Source organism: Uloborus diversus, chromosome 4, assembly GCF_026930045.1.
Source record: "Uloborus diversus isolate 005 chromosome 4, Udiv.v.3.1, whole genome shotgun sequence".
NCBI lineage: Eukaryota > Metazoa > Arthropoda > Arachnida > Araneae > Uloboridae > Uloborus > Uloborus diversus.
The window spans coordinates 150,288,348-150,315,076 of record NC_072734.1 but is presented as its reverse complement, the minus strand read 5'-3'; the positions used below and the strand labels follow the sequence as shown (position 1 = coordinate 150,315,076).

Genomic DNA, 26,729 nt, shown 5'->3' with positions numbered 1-26,729 from the left:
ATTTTTCCTCTTAATAATCTGCATGATTTCCTACTTCAAGGTGTTCTCTTTTACTTTTGGACCCTTTTTATCCCCAGATTTGCAAAAAATTGGTATAAATAGTAACTAACCTCTTGATTTTAAAAGATTACAAACCTTACTTAACATAATTTAGTGATGAAATGTGGTTTGGGACTATTTGAACTCTGTGTTCAAGTAGCCCCATTTTAAGGCAACCAGTGCACTTTTACTAACTATATTAGTTACTGTGTTAATTATGTAGCTATAACCTTAAGACACTGTAATTTTATTAAGAAATAGAATGCAAACATAAAACTATCTTGACCTTGATGATATCAGGAGTTTCCATGAACTTACATGTGAAAGTTTGCAGACACAAAAAACAACTGTTTAGACAACTTGCAATCATAACCTCAATCAGAAAAAGGTGGGAATAGCAGAAGTTTTGTTTCATGCTCCAGCCTCTACCTAGTACTGCTACCTGTCATGGAGAAAGTTTTTTAAGTCTATACATTGAGTTATATAGGACCAGGACGGACTTTAAACACTTTTTTCTCATGGGTTCAAGTAGCCCCACTTTATGGTAACAGAATTGATGATTGAAAATGAATTATTTATTCAAATCAACTGCTGGCGGAGGGGGGGGGGGGGTGCAAAAATGTTGTCATTGTAAACAACCTGAAAATTCTGTAAGCAACTTGTTAATCTCGGAAGTTTTCTGGGAAATGTATCATCAAATGTATTCAGGTTCAGAAAATTTATCACTGTGTTGTTAGCTAAGTTATATAACTTATTTATTTATTTATTAATTGAGAGATTGTTTTGATTAATTGAGTAGTCTTGCCCCATGAATTTTTACTGCCATTTTTGTTATACTCCCAGTAATGTTTAGTATTTCTAAGAACTTTTCATCATGATGTCAAAATACTTTTGGATGTTTTTGCATGTAGTGTATAAACTACCATGGCTGTAGCACTGTTTATTTTTTCAATGTAGAACTGTGAAGCAACCCAACAATGAAAATTTGTTGAACTTTGTTGAAAATATTGATGTAATTTTTGTTATAAATTATGAAATTAAGATTTAAAAAAATAAATAAAAGATTTGAAATGTCTATACATTTTGATGAAAAATTAATCTGATAGAGCTTTTACTTTGATATCGAAAATTTCGGCAAAACATATTCCTATTGCTGTGCATGAAAGTATGTTTTACCACCGATGTAGAGCAGCTGAATACCTCCATTGCTGGCGTAACAAATAAATAATACGTTTTTTTTCCTGTTTGGTTTCTTTGCTTCATGAACCTTAACCTGTTAAATCACATGGAAGACACATTGATGATCCCTTTGTGATTATATTCTTTTCTTATGGCCGTAAAGCAAGGAAATTTGATATTTTGTCTAACTTGAGCACTCTGAATTCATTTTTGCTGTCAAAAATAGGCATTCCTATAAAAATATTAAGGTCAGTGCTTGTTTTAATATGAGTAAGATGCCTTATCAAAATTTTATTTCATAATTTAAAAGAAGACTTGAATTAATATCCATTGACACCTTGTTTTCGATCCTAGTCTGTGTAATTGCTGCTTTGTTAAAAGTCTCCCCCCACCCAAGGCTGTATAATACATTTTTAATCAGTGTTAAGTTAGTTTTTTCAAGAGCTTTTTAAGAAATGTTACATTGTTGTTTTATATTTTATTCACAGGTCTTGCTAATATATTTGGTCCTCCTGACTATCAACTAGAGGAAGCAGTTCATGATAAAGCTAAAGAGTCAAAGATAATTGAACAGCTTTTGATGCCATACTTAGAAACTTATTTGTAAGTTTAAAAAAATCAAGTTTTAATGCATCTTATTACTGTTGTTACCTCATCAAATCGATTCAATGATTCTTAGTGTTATATCTTGATTTAACTGCCTAAATATATATATTTTTTATATTTGGAAATAAATTATCTTTTAATAGTTTTGCAAATCATAATATATATATATATATATATATATATATATATATATATATATATATATATATAGGGTTAAGTATTTTAAACTAATATTACTAATGTGAACCTGTTTCTTATTGCCCTTACTAGTTAGACAAAATGATTCTTGCTTATTACTCACCCATCACTTATCATTCTGTTATTTTCAGCAAATATGTTTTAGCATTTCTATAATTTTACTCTTAAAGTATTCATTAGTTATGAAACTCATATTTTCTTCTCTAATTGTTAATGTTTTAACATTGTCGTCTCTTGTCTATTGTTGTATTTGCCATGAGACTGAGAAATTGGAAGATAACTACTGGTTATGGTGAGATTTTAATGAATGAATTCGCAAACAATAAAGACAAAATAAATAAATAAATAAATATGAGGAAGGCAGTTCCATGGATCAGACATATTAATAGTTAAACAAAACACCTTGTAAGTACTCCGACTTAATTAGATTCGTGGTTCTTTCCACAAGCTTTATGAAGAACCTAAAACTCTCTTTTTCTATATAATATCCACTATAATATTAAAATCTGTTCGCGTCCGTCTGTCTGTTTGTCTGTCTGTCTGAAGATCGATCTTCTCGAGAACCGCTGCGAATCGAGAGCCAAACGAGATACCGATCGATTCGAAATTTTCCAAAGAAAACAATAGGAGAATAATTAAAACGTTAATTAACATAACATCATTCAGGAATTTTTATTTCTTTCCTGTTGCCATTTTGCATATGGGTGAGCAAGTAAAATTCTAATAATTGTTTTAAAAGATTTTTTGGCTGCTGTCCAAATCTTAAATCAACGTTTCCATCTAGAATTTCATTATGAAATTAGTTTAAAAATTGGTTGCTCTATTCGGACATAGCCTTTATTTTATCGTCTGTCCTTTTTTTATTTTTTACATTCAATGTTCTTAACTCTTTTCAGCATATGAAAGTTGTTTCTTTAGCTATGTTTATTGATTGTAGTGTAAGTTTATCATTCACCGGCCTCATATTTTGGTACATTTAGAATGTGCGACTAATTATGTTTATTTTGTTGGATTTTTCCTGTCATATGGGTGAGTTTTCGAATTGTAATACAGTCGACGCTCGATATAACGACCATCTCCGTCCCAGAGAAAAAGGTCTTTATAACGAGTGGTCGTTATAAGAGGTATAATTAAAAAAAATATACACAGTCATCATGCATGCCTCGCTGTTCCGAAAAAAATGGTACTTTTTCAAACATTCCAGTTAAATGCCCAAATTATTTTTATCATAGGATTTTTTTAGGAAAATCGTGTGCAAAATATTATGACAGAATATTAAACAAATTTTAAAGTAGAAAATATAGGGAGGAAATGTTACACACTTGCAAATCTGCTACTACTACTACTACTACCACAACATTTTCTGAAGATAAAACCAGACAGATGTTTGCCTTTTTGACAGAAGTGATTTTTGCAAAACATTATTTTCTGTTTCAGATATAGGTGATAAATTGTGTTTTTCTTGCTTTTCAAAGAAGCATTTAAAAGTCCCTCGAGAACCCCAAATTTTAAAAACCACTAGATTAAAACACCAAATTACCAACACATCTGTCAACTCCCTTTTCTTAGGAATCTGGAAATTTCTCGATTTTTCCTCCCATTATTTTTTCTGTGCTAGCAGTGGTGAATGGTAATCCCTCCACCTCTCTCAAAGTTCGATTTGACATTGAAAACTTCAGGCAGATGTCCGTAAACAATAATCAAAGTCATTTCAAGCTACAAATTTGTTTATTGGAAAGAACACCAGAAATAGCGTCCGCTGAATTCGGTCGCTGTATTGGATTAGACGATACAAAAAGGTCGTTATAATGAAAGCAAATTAACATAGAGTTCATAGGAATAAAGTTGGGACTTTTACCACTGGTTGTTATAATGGGACGGTCTTTATAATGTGTGGTCGTTATAATGAGCGTCGACTGTAACTCTCTTTTTCCTTCCTGTTTCTATTTTTTTAAATACAGTTTGTATCGTTAAAAGAACATATTAAATTAAGATTGTTTGGATTTCTTTAAGTGAAACTGAGTTGAAGAAAAGAGTGTTTTTAAGGATTTTAACTAAAGCTAAATTGGAATCTGATGACTTGGTATTAAATTAATGCTTATTGGTATTTATTAATACTTGGTGCTTTAGTTTCACGTAATCAAATACACAGTATGTGTCATTTTATGTAAAAAGCTGATTGTAATTGTACATAAATATTTCAGATATAGTCTATCAGATGTAATTCATTTTAACGTAAGCACAGATTATATTTGATAATGCATATAATTTCATCTTTTGTGCTAATTGAAAATACTCATAACTTGTATCATTGATAACTATGATTAACGTTAAAGAGATTTTTGCCAAAAATATGCTCTAGGTGTTTTGCAACCCTTGCATTACGCGTATTTATTTGCTCCTTAGTGCTTTAGAAACTGATGTCAGAGTAATACAAAAACATATTGGACATCTCTTTCATTGTTTAAGTAGCCCGTGCAACGCCGGGCACGCAGCTAGTAATTCAATTAAATTTTGAAAATTTCCAGAAATAGTATTTAAATAATATTTTTAACTAGGTAATAGATTTACATATGGGACTATAATTAGTTTAAGTTAGCTATAATTAGTTAAACGCAGTCTTGGTCGGGATCGGGTTATGAATTGATGTTCAGAAGATGTTTATCCAAATTAAGGTTGCAATGATGCAGCTTATGATGCAATTTTATCACTTAGAAAAATGATCACGTGTGCTTCAGCTTCCAGATTCACAGATGAACAGCTACAATCCCCCCTCTACTCTTATTACAATACAAAAAATATTTTCTCTACATTTTGTTGCACTGATTATGTTTGCAAATTATTTAATATTTTCTTTTTTGTTTTAGTGAGGATGTGGAAAGTGCTGATGATCGTACATCTGCAAAAGCCTATGCCTTAGCTACCTTTCTAAAGCAGTATGGTGTAAAAATGCAGCAGCAGTATTCATGTTTAAAACGATGTCCAACGTTTGTTGCAAAGGATAGTTCAATTTTTAGGTTTTTGCAAAGAAATAAAAAGGTACGATACAATAATGTTCTTGGTGAACTAATGACAGGTGAAAATGCATTGTTGAATTAACACTTCTGAAGCAAATTATCAAAATTTATATATTTAACAAACAAGAAAACTTTTTTTTTTGTAAGAGCCATTAAAGATATTTTTATTAAACAGCATTGCAATTCAGACCCCCCCCCCCCCGCCTTAAGGTTCCGCCTACTGATATTGCCTTATTGAGGTTGCATAAGTTTCTGATAACTAACTTTTTTGGCCAGGAAACAAGCTACTGCTCTTGTAGCTGTTGCATTTTCATGCAGCACAAGAAAGCTCTCTCTGTTATTTTTGATCTTTGGAAAAAAAAAAAAACAAAAAAAAAAACATATCCATACATGATAATGCATTGAGTTTTGAGTCACAGGTTTAAAATTTCAAGAGTTGGAGTCTGTCATTTTTCTTAACTGAAGCAGTATTTGCAGAGTTGGAGCTGGACTCAGTGTTGGGCTAATTTTGGGGTAAAGGAGTCGGAGTTAAAGGTTATAAAATTCTCGTAATATGTCATTTTTCCTCCATCTCCTCACTCCTGGTTATGATGCATCAATTATAATTTATTTATTAGATGTAATTATCCTTGAATTCTTCTTAAGACATTTTTAACTTGTATTAAATAAAGCTGTTTTCATTATTTACCTTTCGTAAGTTTTAATCTTTTTTATATTTATTTTGCAGCCAATGTTTATGCAAGGTCATCATTTTGTTCCTGAACACTATCAGTCCGTAACTTATTGCAATCACTGCCAATTAATTATATGGGGAGTTGGTGATCAGGGATATCAGTGTCAAAGTATGTGCACTTCTTATGTTATTGTTATAATTTCAAATTATAGTTGACATAAATTAAATCACTCTGTCATAGTTAAAACCATTAAGTTTTTTTATGCTTTATTTACAATAACTTTATTTTTAAAACTTATAATCTGAAGTAATAAGTAATTTTGTCTGAATTTCTCAGATTAAAATTGAGTTTGTGCATGAAATACACCGCCAGCTCAGTCATTCCAGCCGAAGACTGCAGTCCTCTGTTGGAATGACTGAGTTGGCGGTGTATTTCATGTATTTCTGCCTTAGCCCTGACTATAGGGCGGTAACTTACTGAAAATTGAGTTTGTGGTTAAAAATCAGTCTTGAAATTACTACAAATTTTTCATTAAAAAAATTATGTATGTAATTGTATCAGGTTGTATATATTTTCTATTTTCAGTCTTCATAACGGTATTATTACCTTTTTAAGAGGAAAAAAAAGTTCAGTAATGTTAAATAAAGACTTTGAATCTCTTAGTGTAAGCCATTAATACATGTTAACTTTATTGTATCTGAATTGAAATTGTGCAAGAGAGTTATTCATGTATAAAAATGTACATTTTGTCAAATTAAGAAATTAAAGCTTATTTTACTGGAATTTTTTTCCACTAAAAGCAATCATCATATTAATTATGTTTTGTATATTCATACTTGAAATCCATTTTTTCAGTTGGCTTATGTAGAAAATTTATGAAAAATTTCATTTACAAAAAAAGGTTCTCTAATTTTTTAATCCTTTTACTAGATTGCGAAATGAATATTCATAAGTCATGTGTTAAAGTAGTTGAAGAGCACTGCATTGGAGCTTTGAGAAATAAGAAAGACAAGGTTAAAGAAAGAAATAAAAGGGATCGTAAAACCATAGATAAAGACAGAACATCTGGAATTGTGCAAAACTTAATTAGCAAAACTCGTAAGCCAAGCCAACCTGTTCCATCTGCAAGTAAGTGTTTTTCAGATTGTTTTACTTTTGTTTTACTGTGTAAGAGAAGAAGAAAAAATGTTTTAATATATTAAGTTATTGTGTGACTGAAGGGTATATCTATCAAAAACTTCATTTATACTTTTGTTGCTAGCTGTAAAAGGTGCTTTTACCTATACTGAATTGAAATATCGAGTAGAAGTGCTCGACCAGCTGTAACCGACCAGCCTGCCAGACTTTCGGTACCATCAAGACAAGGCTGAGGTTGTAACCAAACTGATTTTGCGGCAGGATCCTGATAGAAGGGTTGCAGGCTCGATAATTCGCTGTCTGAAGGCCCTCAGTGTACTCTAATGTGACTGAAGCACGTTAAATCTGTTCCAATGATTACAAAACAAAGAATAAATATAGTCTTATATATATTCTTACAAGTCTTCTCTTTTTCCATTTTTTTCCCTTTGAATTTTTTTTCTATGAGTAAATCTTAAATTTTGAACAATATTTTAAATACCCCTGTTTAACTGGCTCTAATAAAATAAAATCCAATCATAATAATGTGTATGCTTAGTTGTTTTGAGTTAGACATCTTCTTTTATGTTCTGAAGCAAGATTGTCTATTGTGGTTTTTTCTTGTGTACAACAGAACCACAATTTTGAAATTAGTCTTAACTCCCAAGTTAGCTAATTTCCTCCCATTTTATTCATGATTCTTTTTTATACATGAAGTTCGTTTGAAACTGTGATTCCATATACCATGTTTTGACTGCATTTTATGCATGTAATTTCCCCCCCTTTTTTTCTTTATAGTTGAACGTGCAAAGCGACTGCATGAGGAGTTACAGTCAGAAAATTCTCTTACCGGTGCAGATGCAAATTCAAAAATGTCTCACTCAGGTAATTATGATATTTTAGATTTATAAAGCTCTTAAACAAATGTTGCATGCTTAAGAAACTAGTTTAACCATTTTCCCATTTTGGGATTTACTTTCTTCTTGTTATTTTTTTGTTTTGAGGGATAAAAATGTAACCTTTCTGTAGGTTTCTCATCCTATGCAAGTGAATTATAACAAATTATTAATTGTTGACTTTCATAAAATGTTGTTCCAACTAAAAATTATTGGTTTTATTTTCATTTTACTTGTATGAGCCCAAAATATTTACTTTATCCTTGGCTATGTGCCTTCTCAGTAATTCTTTGATTGAAAAACGATTAGGGTTTTATAAATCTTTACTAATAATAAAGCTCAAAGTCTCTCTGTCTGGATGTCTAGATGTCTGGATGTCTGTGACGCGCATAGCGCCTAGACCGTTCGACCGATTTTCATGAAATTTGGCACAAAATTAGTTTGTAGCAGGGGGGTGTGCACCTTGAAGCGAGTTTTCGGAAATTCGATTTTTTTCTTTTTCTATTTCAATTTTAAGAACATTTCCCAGAGCAAGATTATCATAAGATAGACGAGTAAATTACGAAATTATCATGACGTGGAATGGGAGAGAGAATGAACATAGCCAATTGGTGATAAATTCATCATCCATTATTTGTAAATATAAAGGTGAACCAAACGACCTTTTAATTTTCTACTACGGGCAAAGCCGTGCGGGTACCACTAGTAAATGAATAAATTACCTAGGTTTAACTCACAAAAATTACAAATTACTGCAAACGCCTGTTTCAAAGTCCCAAGGAACCCCCTTTCTTTAGCTTTCCTTGGATGACTTTTCATCCTAAAGCTCACACTTCTTTGCATTGAAAAAGGGATTATTTGTAACTTTGAAACACATGTCTGCAGTAATTTGCAATTTTGTACATTAAAACGTTGGTAGGGTGGGGTTAGTGGAACAGTTTTTCATTTGAGTGAATATAACTCCTCAACGATAAGTCTCAATCGATTGTTATGCAACCTGATGGATTAGTAATATATCCCTTTTCAAAAGTGTCCATAGTCATTTGTTGCTAATAGCACACTGTTAAGAGCTACAGCTGTCGGAATACAAAACGTCAAACTTGCTCAATATACAACATAGTTAGGGTAAGTTGAGCACTTATAATGTCTAGCCAAACCATATGATAAATTATAACTGCAGATGAAATAAAATTTCTGTTTGACAATCAACTCTTTTATTTATAGTTTTTAGTGACATTAACAAAATGTAAAGTATTTTTTTTCCTCGAATTAACTGAAATGGTTCTGGTTTTCGGATGTATAGTTCCGGATTTCGTTTTAATAACTTTGTAGCCAATCTTTTCCGGCCATCTTATTTGGAGTTCAGGTGGATGGAATTTTAATGCTAAATTTAACAGCACACTCGTAGGCAAGGCGACTAACCTCTTTTGGGGGAATATCCATAATAGATTGATGCTATTTGCAGCAAGTATTTTTTAAAGAATCCTCTTGTTGGGAAGAAAAAACTTGCCTTGGTTTTGCATAACCAAGGATAGATGAATCACCACCTTTTAATTTCTTCAAAAATCTTGTCAAAGTCATCTGTTTGGTACCAAATTATTTTGCGGCAGCATTCACTTTTCCCTCATCATGACAGCCTTTGCAGAATTATTTAAGTCGTCAGTAGTGTAAGAACATAGTGTAGTTTTCCTTTTATAAGTTTGCATCCTAACAGAAGCAAAACATATATTACTACTTTTGTTTTAAGTCACGGGATTCAGATGAGAAGTAGTTGCTCAACTAACCCCAAACCAAAGTCTTAAAATAAAAGTGAGATTACAAAAAAAACGGTACGAATTATACCCAGAATCTCAATACATATCAAAAGTGCAGTAAATTAATGAAATAATAAAACTTGCTTGATGGAAAACAGATAACATTGGACTCATCAGACGAAAACTTGCGTGAAATGAGTTTTTTACTTTTTTGTCACAAAATAAATAATGTGCACATATACTTCACTCATTTGTCCAGCTGTAATTGAAGATGGCGTGAGATGAGTTCCCCTCTCATAACCCTTTCTTTCCGCCATTTAGTGCCTACACATATGGTGAATAGTTTTCGAGATATATCGATTGCTCAACATGCCTCTATGTTCAACTAGCCCGCCTTTCCCTAATTCATTCATTTAATTTCTAGCACGAAGGTATTGAATTGTTATTTAAGGTTTTATAAGCTCACTCGTACATTGTGGCTACATAATCATAAATACATTCTTTATAATCAAATATAAAATTATTCTGTTGAAATTAATTTTTAAATTTGAGTGAATTTTATTTTGTTTGAATTACACAGGAGAAAAGATTAGTGATTTGAGGGACTCCTCTGATGCAATGTTTGACAATATGGTTAATTTATCTATTGTGGAGCATTCTACCTCGTGAGTATTTGAAACTTTTTCTAAACTCTTATTCACAAACTATTTAACAATATTTATTTTTATTTTTGCCATCCACTTGGCTTGATGTTATCATGCTTGCTACTGTTTCTTTTAACAAGCTGTTATGGATAATTCTTACTATGGGGTTAAACTTTTTAATGCTTTAAAAATTTGTTACATTTTATTAAGTTTTTCAATGATTTTGTTTTGTTTCAGTATGTTAGGAAGTATAAAACTAGCATTTTTTAATTTGGTTCTGCTGGGTAGTTTATTGTATTACCTTTGGTGAGTTCTCTCTACTAATGAAATTTGTTGCATATCAAGGTTTTAGATCATTTTATTGAACTTCTGACAAGGACGCAAATATATTTGATAGGCATATTATTGTCAGAATTTATAACTTTGATACATCAGTTTAATTGCAAAATTCACTCATGTTGAGTTTTTCTATTACTACTTGTTTTTAAGTGATTACGTGGTTTTTGTTAGTCATTGATGTTTTGTAAGACTATAAGTCTCAGCATAACATTTGATTTTATCTGTAGATTTTTTTTTATCGCTTGATTTTTGTTAGTTGTATTATATATACAAGTTTTCTTTATTAATGATCACAAAGCGAAGTATTTGTTTAAATTAACAATTGGTTTACCAAAAATATAATTTGAACGTTGGTTTGATGCAGACATTCATTTTAAAGGGTAAAGAAAATTTTATATAAGCCTCTTACTTTTCAATTGAAATGGTTTCTGAATGATAAAGATGTTCCAAATAGTGAATTTTTATGAAAAGAACAACAGTATTTAATTTTTTCTTTACGCATGTGACCAAAACTGTTTGAAAAGTCTGAAACTCAAGCAAAATAAACTAAGCATCAAAATGATAAGTACAGTAAACTACTGATTATCGGAGGTCAGATAATCAGTGGGTCTTTTCACATTTTTTTAAACTCTGTCATTAAATGTGTTTTAAATTTATGATTGTGTTATTATTCGTGTTTTAACTTTTACATGCATTTTTTTAAATTCAACATTAGTAGATGCAATGTAGCAATGTTCAGGGGTGTCTGGGTACCTGGAAAGTCAGGGAAAGTCATGAATTTCAACTAGGATCAAAAATGTTCATGGAAAGTCATGATTTTCAGCAAAAATCATAACTTTCTTGAATGCTTAAAAATCATGGAAACTGACAACTGGTCATGGATTTTGAGTTCAAGAACATGCATATTTGTCGAATTTTACAGATTAGATTCAAAATTTACGCATCTTAGCCGTTTGTTACGCTTTTACGCATCAGTCCGAATTTTTCACATTTTGAAATACGATTGCATCTGCTTCTATAATACTCGCTCGTTTTTCTTTAGTATGGGATTCTACAGTTTGGATGGATATTTATAATTATGTGTTTAGTATTATTTTTTACCATTCTTGTACGCCTAATTGTCTAATTGTGTTGTTGAAGACTTGTAGACTTCTAATTTTCCCATTTCCATTTGACTTGAAAATTTTAAATCATTTGCCTCTGTGTTGATTCAAGAGACTCATAAAAATGATCATTAATTTTCGGCAGTGTTTTAAATTAATGCAGCATCCCATGAGTCATGGAAAGTTACGAGCAGAAGTCATGGAAAGTCAGGGAGAGTCTTGGATTTCAAATCTTAAAATGTAGCAGATACATTGAATTTTTTTCAGCTATATTTTAAATGTATGTGTGAGTGTTATTCAAATTTTTTAGCTATTGTATAAAGTTGTATCATTTTTTACCTATTATTCTGATTAACAGTGGTTGCCTTGGCACTGTATTCTGTGGATAATCGGGCGTTTACTGTAAATGAAAGTAAATATTGAAGAAAATTTAGAATCATTAACAAGTTTTTTTAATGTTCGTTATTTCTAATCTTATCTCTTAAACTACACTAAAATTAGATGGTGCAACAGCCCATGGGGGTCAAGACCTACTGTGCCCATCCAGTTTTTGTGACCAAAGGTTCTCGAGTGCATCAGCATATGTTCTGATTCGGTGGTCAACCGAACGTAGAACCCGGTGTTTATTGCTAAGCACGTTGGTACTCATTTTATTGACCCACTGAAGAGATGAAAGGCTGAGTGAACCATGCTCAACCCAGTGGAAAAAAAATCTCTTATTTACTCATACTTGATTTATCATGAGAATAAATAAGTTAAACATTATAATAATTTATCGTAGCTCTAAGCCATATGGATTGCGGTTCAGTTATTGTAACTCGAACTTATGATTTTGCTGTAGGTAAATCCCAAGAATTATGTAGCATAGGTGAGTAATAAGAAGGATGAATGCTTGATTTTTTTTTACAGAAAAAATGACCTCTAATTTTTTGGGATTTTGTTGTAACACAGCATATGAATCAGGGGTGCCCACCTAGAGGGGGACTGCACCATTGAAATTTTTAAGGGAAAGAGTTGTTTTGGGGGTATTTTTCACTTTTTTTGGGGGTGAGGGGTGTGCCCTTGTTCTTAGGAGGGTACCCCTGTATGAATTGGGAGGAAAAGGTGTGGGGGGGATGGCAATGAGATCACTTTTAGTTTTAAACAGTAATCTTAAGAATCAGTGCCCTTTTGGGTTATATGTGAAGCGGATCATGTGGCTCCGTGTTATGTTCAGTTTGTGATTGAACAGTTTATTCTGGAGACTTTGAAACAACCAATCTTCTTCTTTCGGTTTTGCAAATGATTGTTATACATTTAAAGCGAAATAATCAGAAATTTGTATCTAAAAAAGATGTAGAAACTTCGTATCAATAAAATAAGCATATACAGTCAGACCTCGTTGACACAAACTCGAGGGGAAGGCCAAAATATTCTTGTTAATCAAATTTCACATTAACAGATTTCGATGTTTACTGGATTTTGTGTAAGACAAGTTTAATTTCGTTTTTGTGTCTCAGAAAATATTGGTACCAAAGTACCTTTGTACAAAAATGTGCACCAAGCATTAAAATTTACAGGGTTCGCGTTTACGCGCTATAGCGGGTTTTTTACGCAAATTCGCGGGAAAGGGACGCAACTTCCGCGAAAAAATCGGGTCCCAGGGGACCCAGAAAACCCAAAAGATAAGAACCAGAAAAAAAAGGGAGAAAATGCTAAGGATCTATTTAGTAAATGCTTTTAAGCTTCAAAATGACCAGGAGAATCAACAGAAAAGGACTAAAATGACCCTATCTGTTTATCAGCTATTCAAACACACCCCAATTGTCGTGGACCAGTCAATGGAATTTTAGTGATAAGACTGGAGCTTACAGTGACCTCCTGGGCAGAGCTCAGGGAGCAAGTTCACAAGTAGCCCATTGTACTGTATTCTAAGAATAAGCTTTCCCTCAACTTTTATCTTAAGGAAATTCCTAAAAACAAATGAAGACTAAAAATAAGAGAGGTTTTCAATGCAATCTTCAGGATTAATACAAGGCAATTGTACAGTAAAAATATTGCAATTTGGCATTCATGTAACCAGAATTACTTTTGAAAATCATCACTTCGCATCCCCAATAAAAAGAGGGGAGAAAAAAAATGGCGAACATTTTCCAGATCGCGCTAAACCACAAAGAGTTCGGAACTTTACATTTTTCTTGTTAAATTGCTTATGAATACTTGAATTTTATACAAAAGCACTTTAACCTTGTTCTTTTTCTAATAATTGATCTCTTTTTGATGGGTTATTTTTATTTGGACTTGGCAAAAGTCGGGTATTAATCGATCGCGCCATTTTCAAAATAGAACAAAAACCAAAACAGATATTTTGAACGAGTCAAAATAAAGTCAAATATACTGATTTAAGATTGCAAATGAGCAATTTTCACACTCATATGAGAAAATGTTTCGTTTTTTGCGATCGCTATTTTTGCGTTGGGTTCATTCCCTTGCGATTTATTATTATTATTATCTAATTGCCAATGATAATTGGGAAGGGGGGGGGGTCTGTTTGCTTTTTTCGCTAAGAAAAATTTCCAGGAAAACAAAGGTTAAGGGAGTGCTTTTTGCTTGATCAATCAGAGGCACTTGTTTTATATTTTATGGTAAAACCCATTTTTAAAGTAAATTTTGAGTTAATCTCATTGTAACTGACCAAATAGTTTCTCACATAACTAAGTCTTGCGAGTGTATTATTTGAAAATAATTTTACAATGATAAAATCGCAAAAACTTAGGGCAAAAATAAACAATTTATTTTATTTCATGCCTCCCCCCCCCAAGTATAAATATTTTTATATTATTCATTTACACACTAAGATTTTCTGTTTAAAATTTAAGGGACTCATTTTTTCCACCAAAGGACCCAAATCTATTTCATTAATGGGTCCCTGGGACCCAGGTTACGGATAGTTGAGCGCGAACACTGAATTTAGTTTTAAGTAAGAAACACAATTCGAAACAAACAATGACTATTCGGACCATTTCTCTACAACAGTGCATTTTCAATTGTCTAATTTTTCCTTGAGCGCAAGACTGGATTTTCGCAGCAGTGTTGAGGGTAAAAAAATTGACTTTATCGCTTATAGACCTTAAAAATCTACATGGGCAGAGCAGGTGTTCAGAATTAGGCATTTGTTTTTCACGATGAAATTTTAAATCTAGGTTTGTCAGCTACTCGGTGAAGATTTAACTGTTCATCCAAGTTTTTTTACTGCAAGCAAAGTCTACAGCTAAAGTTTGTACTTTCTTGAAGCAACGTGTTTGCCCGATTTTCCTACTCAAGGAGATGAAATTTTCTCGCTGCCATCCATGTTGCTTGCTTTCAAGTACAGATCATTTGATTTTTGAAAGTAATTTCATGTAAAACTATGGGAACTTTCTTTTCCCTTTTTTCTTCAAGACCTTAAAATTTTCTTCGTCTTGTGTGGGATTTTGTCTAAATCCTCTTCGTGTTAAGCAATTGACTTAACACTCATTTGTAGCTTTATCTGACAGGGAATAGCATTTTTTTGGATTAAGTGAAATTTTGCGTTAAGCAAGTTTATGTTAACGGGGTTTAACTGTAGTAATGATAACAATTTTTGGTTTATTGTTTTCCTTTTCTGCTTTTTCCCATGTTGTCTAAAAATATTTTAATTTAATTTTAATTTATATCAGTTCTGGCCTGCAAGATTAATTTTGGTATGAGACATGGCTCTCTGGTGAAAAAAGGTTGGGCACCACTGTTACAAGTAACTAAGCAATGGATTTTTTTTAATGAAAAGCTTATTCAGTTAATGTGTATTTATTAAGTTTTTGTATTTATCTACTTACACGATTGTACAAAATATGTAAATTTTTATAAAAGCAAATGCAAGATGACAACACAGCTTTGAAGTTAATGAGTTTTAACATCAGGGTGTGTGAACAGCTTACATGAGTTTTCATGCAAGTTTGGGGGAAGTGTTTACCTCCTTGCGAAAAGAAATCACTACATTGCTTTTCTGTTTCTTGCCTTGTTGTAAAAACTAGTTTGCAGTGTCATATGTAATCGTGCAGCTTTTTATTATGCTATCTATCTTTATATCTGAAAATAAAAACTTCCCAGTACCAATTAAACATGCTCTTGAAAGTAGTGTAAGAGTAAAAATTGTTGCATCTTTACATATTCATTAAAATGTAACCAAGCCTCCATATATCGAACTTCCACATATCAAAATTTTCTATATATTGAAATCCTAGCAAATTTCTATGTTCATTACATAGAAAAACTGTTTCTATATATCGAAAAAATCTCTATATATCGATTTTTTTCCCCGAGACATTCGTAGATTTTTTTTTTTCCACTTTAGACTGTTTGTCTCACGAAAAATGAAGGTTAGGGGAGACAATTATGTTTATTAAAGGTTGCTACGAAACTCATAATCTGGGGGTTGGGGGGGTGTGTAGCTAGGTCGTTTTCCGTTCTAGAATTCTGAAATTCCCTCAAGTTTATTTCAAATCTTAGTTGTAACCAGTAACATTATAAAATCTGTTTCAAGTTCTCCCTTTTGTGTGTTGCTTATCATTCCTAGTTTTTTTAGCTTCAGTAAAAATCATTCAAGTGAAGTAGATTGATTTTTTACTTTTCTCTCGATAACACTGTCAAAACAAAACCCCCCCTAATGTTGCAAATCAAGTTAATTGCAGAAGAATGAAGATGTATGACAGCGCAAAAATATAATTTCTGTAAATTTTTTATTTTTTTTAACTTTTGTTTAATCCGTTGCTCGTATAAATTAGAAATTGGGTTTTATACACGAAAATTAGCTTTAATTTTAAAGGTTTTAGGATATTTGTACGATAAAATAAGATCGTTTCTATATATCGAAATTTCTATACATCGAATTTTTTTCCGAAAATTTGCTACTTCGATATATGGAGGTCTGACTGTATTTTATAACTGTAATATCATACATTCAAAGCCTACCATTATGTGACCAGCCTGTCTGACTAAATAAATATGACTTTTGAAGAGAATTTGAGGGAATATGATTCATGGTGCTGACTGTGGCAATGAAAAATTTAGGGGCTGGAGGTAATTTAAAAGGGTTTTGATCTCATCTAGGAGGGAGGTGTTCAGTAGCATATGATGGGGTGCGCCATCACCCTTGGAGGACAGTCCTGCTTAACTGATACTTTTTAATGTAGAAGGTGTAATGCTCGCCATTGAAACTTGACCCCCTTACAAAAATTTCTGGATCCTCCCCTGGTTCAAGCCACCCCTCTCTGCTCATTCTTCCTTAGACCCCCAAGACCTCATTTGGAGTATGCTCTTCAGTTTTGGTCTCCTTATCTTAAGAAAGATATTAATGTATTGGAAAGGGTTCAAAGGTGAGCTACAATTCTAATAACTGATCTTTCTTATTTTGACTACGATTAAAGGCTTAGAATGCTAAAAATGTAGTCTTGAGCAATGAAGAGACCGAGGGGACATGATTCAATTGTTTAAATTTATTAAAATGAAAGATGTTATGGGGCTAAAGTTCAGCACTGAAAACAGGACAAGGAGTCATTGTTTTAAGCTATTTAAATCTCAGGCTAACATGGATATTAGGAAAAATTATTATTTTAGCAGGGTAGTGGAACAGCGTAACCGGAATAGGTAATGAGTAAGGGAGTAGATAGTTTTAAGAGGGCTATTGATCTTCACTGGGGATTGTAAATTGACTAGGAATGAGCCTAGCTGGACCCAGAGCCTGTTGCTGGTCGTCACTTTTGTATTTGTATTTATGAGCACCCATGCTTCAGTGCTAGGAAAAAAGTGGTTTGATGGGGCAACATTCAAACTGTAGGTTGGGCAACCCAAAATTTTCATCGCCTGGGATGAAAAGATTGGCAAATTTTAATTTGGCCTGCAGCTGCAATTCCTAACATCTGAAAAAATAGTTAGTTTCAAAATATTTATACTGTGTGTGTGTGTGTGTGTGTGTGTGTGTGAGCTTTCCTTTATTGTGGTTTAAAGTGGTTTTTAATCTTTCATTCAACGTTCTAATAAATTTGAGTTATACTGAATCTGTTAAATAATGATCGTTAATTTGATATGTTATAGTATTTCATTGTACTTATGTTTTAGATTGCACAAAGCAATATGGCAAACACATTATTCTGAAACCTTCACTTTTGAGACAAAATAATAGCTTCTTTATTAATATCTACATACTTATCAGGAGTTTTGAAAATGTAATATTTTTTAGAATATTCTTTTCACAAATAATTGTACCTTAATATCAAATATTTTCAGAAATAATCATACAGGAAACTTTTATGCAGCTCAACTAGTACAGTGTAGAACCGATTGTTAGCAGTGGTTATATCAGAATCAGACTTGTTTTAGGTAACTGGTATTTGATTGAGACAACACCTATTGATCAGACATGCACCATAATATATTTGTCTCTATCTTTTTTATTCAAAATCAATTATATCAAGACAACTACATTAATAATAAGATACAATCTAGCAATAGTTGTGTGTTTAATTTAGGTACTAAGTTAAAATCAAGGTTTAAGATTACTCAGATTAAATGTTACTTTTTAAATACTTCTTTTAAAAAGGAGTAATAATTTTTCAAAAAAACAAACATTGCTTTGAAGGGCGATACATCATTTAAAAAAAAAAGAAAACTGGTTGTTTCTTGTATTTCCAACACTTAAGCATTGTTTTTTTTTTTAAATTTCAGTTTGAAATCATCCACTTTTGTCATTTGTGTGCAGAAGACAGTAGAACTGTGTTTATTTGGATCTCCGTATCAAATTTGTAGGGTTTTTAAAAGAATTTACAAATAGTTTAAAATTGTGGTAGTAAAAGAATGTAACTATAGGCACCCTGATAATGTTTTTTTTTAAATATTTTGATTAAATGTGTAGTTCCTGCCTAGATTGTACAATAAATTATGGTAGGGGAGACTGGGGATACTTGATTCCCACTTTAGTTTTCAATTTTTTTTTGTCTGCTGCAAATTATCAGTTTTTTTAAAAAAAAAGTATGTGAACAAAGGTAATTTTTTCCTCTATCTGACAGTATTTTTTTAGTTGAAATTAAACAGATAATTCTGGTAAAATAATTTTTTTCAATCATCTTATAAAGGGATCCCCGCATCAAGGAATACATGATCCCTTCATGGGGGATACTTGGTCCCACTAAGAAAATACATGGTCTTTTCATTAGGTCAGCAATTTACTTATGGATTTTAGTTTTGTATATAATATTTCTAAAAAAAACCTGCTATTTAAAATTTTTTTTATTAGATTACAGTAATGTGAACACAAAAAATAACATTGTTTTAAATTCCACTAGGACATTTATGAAAAACATGTACACAACTTTCATGAACTTATGAAGCTTTTGATCAGTTACTTATTCTCCAATACAGTTGCAAACCATACATTTTATAAATAAAGTTAACAATTTTTTTAAAACAGCAAAATGAAGCTAAAATTCCTACAGATTAAAAAAAAAAAAAAAAAAAGGATGTCAAGCACAAAAATCAACTTATTTGCATCTTGTCTTGCAATAATAAAAGTAAGAGTTTTATCAATTGAATTAATTTTTAAAAAGAGAGAAGAAAAATGTAAGTATCATTATACTTAAAAAAAAAAAAAAAGAAAAGAAAGCCTAGCATATGTTTTCAAAACTTGAAAAGTCAAATGCAAACAATTTGTCTGTTATAGTTCTTTAAATTCCACTCAACCCAACTGGATTTGTGCAACTTAACACATTCATTCTCATTTATTATACTTTTGTCAATTTTTCAGGAAAAATATATTGATTAAGGATATTACCTTTTTGCTTTGGGTGGGTGGGTGGGGGGGGGGGGACTTATTTCAAACTCTGGAAATCCAACTTTGCATTCTATCCGCTAATGGATCTACATAATGGGAAACTCACTTTTCTGTTGTAAATCTAACTCTATCGCAAAATCATTTTTTTCATTGAAACAAGGATTTGACATCGCAATTTGTTCAAGCTCATTTGGCTGATCAGAACATGATTCATAATTAGAGTTAGTTTATGTTTAGATGTTATGTGGGTTACAAGTGCGAACTGATATTTTATTTATTTATTTAGCATATTTACTGCAGTGATTGTTTAAATCTATCACTCATACTATGATAAATTTTATTATGTTAACATGGTTAAGTTAATGTCAACTAAGTGAACAACATTTATATTGTTTTCATGGTGTTTATATTGTCATATGGATACTTGATCCCTGGGATCATGTATCCCTCTAAACGAAGGGATCAAGTATCCCTAATATACGATTTTTACAAACATATTTGTTCTATTTTGAGCGATAAGTGGCAATTTACTAAAAACATGTCTCAGTTATTAAAGACTGTATACCCTTTAACATTACACTTTGTTTTTTTTTTAAAGTTATATATAACAGATAATGTAAACTTCAGAATGTTTTCCTTAAAAAAAGTTTCCCTTGGCACATTCAGACAATCATTTCTTGAGATAAAACAAAATGGCTGAAAAAGACTAAATGTTGCCTGTTTTTATGTACTAACTTTAACATAATTGTCAGGTTTCAAATCTCTACTAAATGTTTTTGGTACATTTTTGGCTACGGGATCATGTATCCCCAGGGATCAAGTATCCCCAGTATCCCCTATCTATGTAATGCACTTGTAGGTAATTGTGGAGCGTTGAAAAATCAAACTTGAAATTACTTCAGCTGGACTATTTAAAATAAACCTGTCAAGCTCCATACACGTTTGAAAAAGAAAGCAGTAGATGAATTCTTTCTTACGAAATGATATGGGAAAGTATTTTAATATTTGTTAATGTCCTGCAAACAATTCTATGTATAAAACAACAAATAACTGCCCCATAGCCGAAGAGCAGAATTGCAAGCGGTATTTGCTTACGGATCTATGTTATTTTATTACAAAAATTATTTTTATCACAATAAATGGTAATTCTGCTTATTTACGGATTTATTATGTTAATTGCTCATATAACCTGGATTGTCTGGATATTTGATCGTCTGGATTGCCTTTTGCTCCGTTAGTCTGAATTAATGAGGTTCTACTGTACCATCAACTGGTACATTTTTGCCGGTTTTTGAAAGCAATGATATTTGGCACTCCAAGTTCCAAAACTAGCTAATAGATGCAGGGGCAAATCCTGAAATTTTTGTAAGGGAGGGGGGGGGGAGGAGGGGCTAAGTTTTAATGACCAGCAGTAAACCATTTATTAACAAAGTTGACTTTAGCATTTTTCCCACTGTCAGTTTCCGACATATTACACTATATCGATAGGCAACGAATCGTGAGGCATCGTTCACAAACAGGGTTGCCAGACGTCCCGGATTTCAAGGGACAGTCCCGTATTTTGAAAAATTGTCCCGCGTCCCGGGGAATTTCCATACGGGACGGCTAAAATCCCGTATTCTAGCTGATAACAATATTTTACAAAACGAGACATTATTTTGAGGGAAAAAAGTTAAGTAAAATAAAAAGTGTGAAATGAAGAGCAATAAGACAATCAAGTGGCAGCAAGCGCAAAAATTATTTTCGTTTTAATTCGGTTTTTATTTTGGCAGCAGACAATGAGGAGTCGAATGATTGCTTCCTCTTGGCGCACTGACTAATGTAAATAGTAAAAATATATATCTGCGCATGCGTTGTCAATCACAACAAACAGGACTTTTATACTTTGATCGACAACATTTTGTAAGGTTTAATGCTTTGTTACGATTGAATTTTTTAGATTTATCATGAAGAGACGTTCTATGTCGGAAAGCACCCCTTAAAAATACACCACATCCAGTAACTGTCCTCAACTTCAAAAATATCCCCCCTCCCCCTTTTTAACTCCTAGAAACCTGTCCCGTATTTACTGTTCTTAAATCTGGCAACCCTGTTTGCAAATGATCCGTTTTTATCATGAATCACTCTGCACAATGACAGGAAAGTGTTGCCAGTTTGCCAATGACCCCTTACCAATTGTCGCCTATCCATGAATTATTGAATTCGGCTCATAAGATCACTGATAACTTTTTAAATTTTAAAGACATTGATGTAGAATTTTTTAATGAGTTTCAGGATATATCTAGGTTTTGGATCATGAAGGTTATAAATTACTATCTTTTGCGTATGCACAATAGAAATTTAGTTGCTTTAGCCTTTCATATTTCTTCAAAATTTTAACGTCAAGTTTTATAATTTTGTTTCTCTTGTATGCTGTCAAATATTCTGAAATTTTAGTAACGTTTGGTAAAAAAACTCTATGTGTTATGAGCCCAAAACCTTTTTAAAAAATTTGTATTTTTGAAAGAAATGCTTATATCTCTGTGGGTATAGCAGGTACTTTCACGAAAGTATAAAAATAAATTCTAGACAGTTTGTTAACTTATTTCTGAAATTTATAGCTTATTCCCAGCTATTTACAATGATGGATGATCAAAAACCTATGTTCGTTTTCTCAATTTGTTGTTGGTCCCCTAAATGAATGGTAGATTCAATTTTCATTGGAAAATGACAGCTGGAGTATACCTTTTACGTGAAAAAAATTACAGTAATTTGTCTTTTATTTCTCGAGGAATCGTAAAAATATGAATTTTTGCAAGTGTCTCAACACTTTTGGTCATATAGTATGCATTTAATTCTTTACTGGTTGTTTTACTGTTAAAAGTTTTGAACAGCGATGTTTGTATGACTTTTCAAAACAGTATCACTTGTGTTGGTGCCATGCTTCAGTCAAGAATGAAAGAAAAAATAAGCTGAACCCTCATTTTCCTCTTGTCATGTTCCCATCATCCAGATAACCTCTCAGTGAATCGTTTTGTTTTCCACCCAATACAGGGTTGGCTTTCTGCCGGCAGAAACTAGTTTTTGCCGTGCCAGTGGCAGAAACTGGTTATAACCGGTAAAAACTGACAAACTGGCAAAAACTTTAAAATGTCTTTAATAACTCAAGTAATTAGTAAATGATATTTGTTTAAGTAAACTAAAAAATTAAACATCATTTCATCATTAAAAATAAATAAAATCCAATGCCAGTGCCCTTGATTTAGCTCAGAAAGGGAACTTTTCAATTGCAGAGGCTCATAGTATTTGGATTAGTTTAACAAAGGATAAAAAATCATATGGGGTGCTTAGGAAAGAGGAGTGACATACAGAATTAAACAGGCATTACTGATTGTAATTTGCTCACGTATATGCTTCCTCTAAATTGTTTGTGATCGAAATTATCATGTCATGTGCTTCAAGAAGAAAGTGCCAGAATTTTACTTGTCTAGATTTTGTACCTAATGTCACAGTTTGCAAAACAAATTGGCCCCATTTCTCAAAACTTATTTTTCCAGTCAAATTTTTACTACAACCCCAGTTACTACATGGTGGACCAATTATACAATAGATGAAAGTTTCACAAATATTGCTTGCTCCTTGATGCATTGTCTGCTAGCTCTGCTGTTTCAAGAATATTCTAAAATTTCTCATTTGTGTGTATTAAAGTGAGAACCTGTTTAGATTTTTGAAACCACCTTTTCTAAGAGGCAATTGCAGGGTCCAAGCAATGTAACATTTGATTTTGAATTGTGATAATTTTGTAACAAAATTACAGTGCATTGGTTAACAATTATTTTTTCCATTCATTTTCTATTGTATATCAAGAATTTATTTTTCATTTTGTGAGTTTTTGCCAGTTTCTGCCACAAAGTGGCAGAAAGTGGTTTTTGCCATGCCGGTTTTAACCGGTTTCTACCAGTGGTTTTAACCGCCTCGGCAGAAACTTGCCAGCCCTGACCCATTATGATAGTTTTTTCATACTTGTGAACATAAATGATTTCCTTTTATTCTTGGTTACACTTCAATATTCATTTTTTCGTCAGTTGATTCTGCTAGTTTTCCAAATGTCCTGAAGTAGGTAAGTGTAAAAGTTTACTGTTTGCTATTTTGTGGTGTTCATTAGAAGCATGTCCTTGAAGACTTTCCTTTTTGTAGTTCTATGAATTGGATTCAAAATGAACGAAATTGCCAAGCAATATCTTGCTTTCCCTCCTTTTTTTGGCCGAAATGGTTCACATGCTCTTTGATACGTTCTGCTATACTTTGCAGTGCTGTAACTCAGTCAGAAAAGTCAGTAGAAGCCATGGCTGTTGACATTGTCTTCTAGTTCCTAATAGCATAACGAGTGAAAATCATTATCTTGCTAATGGTATCAACGTATTTTTCAAAATAACATGTACTTTAAGATGTCGTTTTATTTTTTCCACTTTAATGAATTTTAACATTACATTCTTCTCAATGTGATTTAATTTCTGTAGCAATAAAAGGTTCTATTGGAATCACATTACATTCTATTTCCTTCAGACTTTAGATTTCGGTTGTATTCACTCCACATTCTCTTTCATTTAGAATATTAACTTTGTTCACATCATCTGTAGATATGTTCTTCTCAAAGAAGTGGAAAATAACTCTTTGGCGTTTTCATTTAGAAAGTGTATTTCTTTAGGCTGACAGCATGCCCGTCATTTCAAAATTTTCCAGGAGGGAGAGGGGGCGAAGAGTATTTACTCAACATATATTGTGTCAGAAAACAACTGAAATGATGCCCGTATTTATGCAATTACATAAGTTCTTGAATCTGGGAGGGTGCTGGGGTCATTGACACTCCCTGACCTCCTAAAAGTTGAGACTGATCACATATGATGAGAACAGTGTAAAAGGGATTTCGATATTATTTGAACGAAATGAACTAAAAAGAAAAGACCACACATATACTAACATGGAACATGATTTGAGGTGGAAGAATACTCAGAGAAAAACTCAAATTTTCATCAGAGATGAATGTTCATCTGTGCGTGAACAAAAAGGCTAAGTGACAATAGCTTAGAGTGGGGGTTCTCAACCTTTCAGACTCTGTCCTCCCCCCGTCCTTGAACACTGTTGTGAGGTCTTGGCCCTTCCTCACCACCACCACCATATATGTGGTCAATGCATGTAGTACAGTTGGGAATTTGAAGTTGGAAGCTCGTTGGGATAGTGGTAATTGAAATATAGATAATTTTGTGCACAAAATTTAACAATACAGCATATAACTTGATTTTGAACACATTATTTCTGAAACATTTGCAATCAAAGGATCGAAGAATTAAATACTTATTATATTTGGGATGATCATCGTGAGCTTGGCTTGTAATGGTTGTCACTTTCACAACATTAGTGGTACAATACTGATGGATCATTAAAAATGGACCTTTGAACCAGAGTTGGTTTTCATTTGCGAAAATCTATTTGAAGGCCCATGCCTAGTTGGCATTAATGCCACAAATTTTGAAGCAATTAAACATCCTGTTCTCCATATATTCAACTGTACATCTCCTCTCAAAAAGGCAGTCTTCCTTGTTAACTCACATTCAGCCATTCTTTCCTTTTGCTCTTATCAAGATGGTGAGTAAGTCCAAATTAAAGCTACTAAATCAAAAATTGAGGAAGTCATCACTGATGACTGGGAGATCAATTTCCAGTGGATCTTCAGCCAATGTGATATAACTGGTAATGTTAGAACCAACCAATTTACCAAACAAGGATATTAATTTACACAGCACCTGTTTGCTCTGCCTTACAGCCAAATTTCTTCCATTATTATTAGGGCTTCAAGTACTCTTATAAAAAAATTCCCCAACTTAGGAGGCTCTGGGAAAGGTGTGATCCAGCCTTCTCCACCACCCTTTCCTCATGAATTTTCTTCAGCAGGTTTTATTCTACTAATTTTGGAACTACCAATGGACATGACCTCCTCTACGGTAGAAGCATCCCTGACTCATCTGAGGGCTTCCACTGTTCATCGGGAGAAACAATGAACTTTTTACATTTAGCAGTTGTTGTTGTTGTTACTTATACCACTCGGTAAACCAGGCCCGAGTAGCTATTAATAGTTAATTTATGGCAGCGAATTTCACCTAAAAATAAATTTCAAAGCCAAAAATCTTTGAAAAGAAATAAAAGAAATGTTTTTTAATTGTAAAGACTATTTTTATTAACTTGCTTCATTTTAAAGAACATGAAATAAAATAAGAAGTGTTTTCTTGACTAACCACTCACAAATTACAGTTAATCTTCATATTGTGAAATTTGGTTTAAATCTAAAGCAACCAGTAAAATTTAAATTTAGAAATTGAAAGGAGAAAATGTATAGGCAGTTTCTTCTCTCAAACTAAATTCAATTGTTCTGAAGAAATTTTTTTTGAAATCTAAAAACTAATGCATTCTTCTTGAAATCATGATTAAATCGCTAAATATTTAGAGACAAAGAGTCAAGAAAGACATATTAGCAAACAGTCTAATCAAGTGTAAATGGAGACTGCTTCTTCCTTTAATGTAGGGTTGTTTATTTTACGCAGCTTGAATCGCGTAAGAGGAGAATTCAAGCTATGTAAAATAAACAATCCTACAGGCAACAAAACAGTCTCTATTTGTGAACCCTACTGTAAATTGAGCGGCAGCGTATAATCCGCACCTCATTAATTTTACTTTTTAGAAAGATAATACGCAGAAAAATACGATATTATGATGAAGCTCTGAATTGGAAGAAGGCTGTCTGCTCTGACCACCTGTCCCACATTTTAAGGAAGGTTATCAATTATGACTTTAAAATTCAGTAATAAACACCAATTTTCCAAAAATAGTCAACTTTAGGATTGCCGCCTCATTTCCTTCCGCGTACCCCCCTACTTTTTTGGTGCACCAGCTGCCTACGGCTGTGTTATGCCAAGCTTGTTAACGCTTCTCCTCGAATGAGTCCAAACCAAAATCTGTTAAAAACAAAAGAAGCATGCATTGCTGTAATCAATCGTTGGCAAATGGCAATACAACTATTTTTAGTGAATCGCCGTTTGTTGGCAATAAGAAATGAATTTCGAATGAAAATTCCTTCCAAGCTCCTGATAAGAAACACACTAGAAGTCTTAATCTGCTTATCGCGTAAACTGCCCATTTCGTACAAAATCGATGTTTTCGACTCTTCCCCCGAGCGCCAACTACGTTGAGCCGGACTTCATTTTATTGGCTGTTTCAGCAAAATAAACACGTTATTTTGCATCAATATGTGACAATGGATGAAACATGCATCCATTGCCACACGCCTCTGTAAAAAAAAAAAAAAAAA

General features: G+C 32.6%; 1 protein-coding gene across 1 annotated transcript in view; it reads left to right on the top strand.

Annotated features, from left to right (window-relative positions):
• The window catches only part of LOC129219901 (rho guanine nucleotide exchange factor 11-like), a 116,416-nt gene that overhangs the window by 27,330 nt on the left and 62,357 nt on the right, over positions 1-26,729 (top strand). The window contains exons 16-21 of the mRNA XM_054854216.1: positions 1,707-1,821; positions 4,890-5,061; positions 5,767-5,881; positions 6,644-6,841; positions 7,628-7,714; positions 10,060-10,144. Coding sequence (XP_054710191.1) covers positions 1,707-1,821; positions 4,890-5,061; positions 5,767-5,881; positions 6,644-6,841; positions 7,628-7,714; positions 10,060-10,144 — 772 coding nt within the window. The remainder of the gene's footprint in view (positions 1-1,706; positions 1,822-4,889; positions 5,062-5,766; positions 5,882-6,643; positions 6,842-7,627; positions 7,715-10,059; positions 10,145-26,729) is intronic.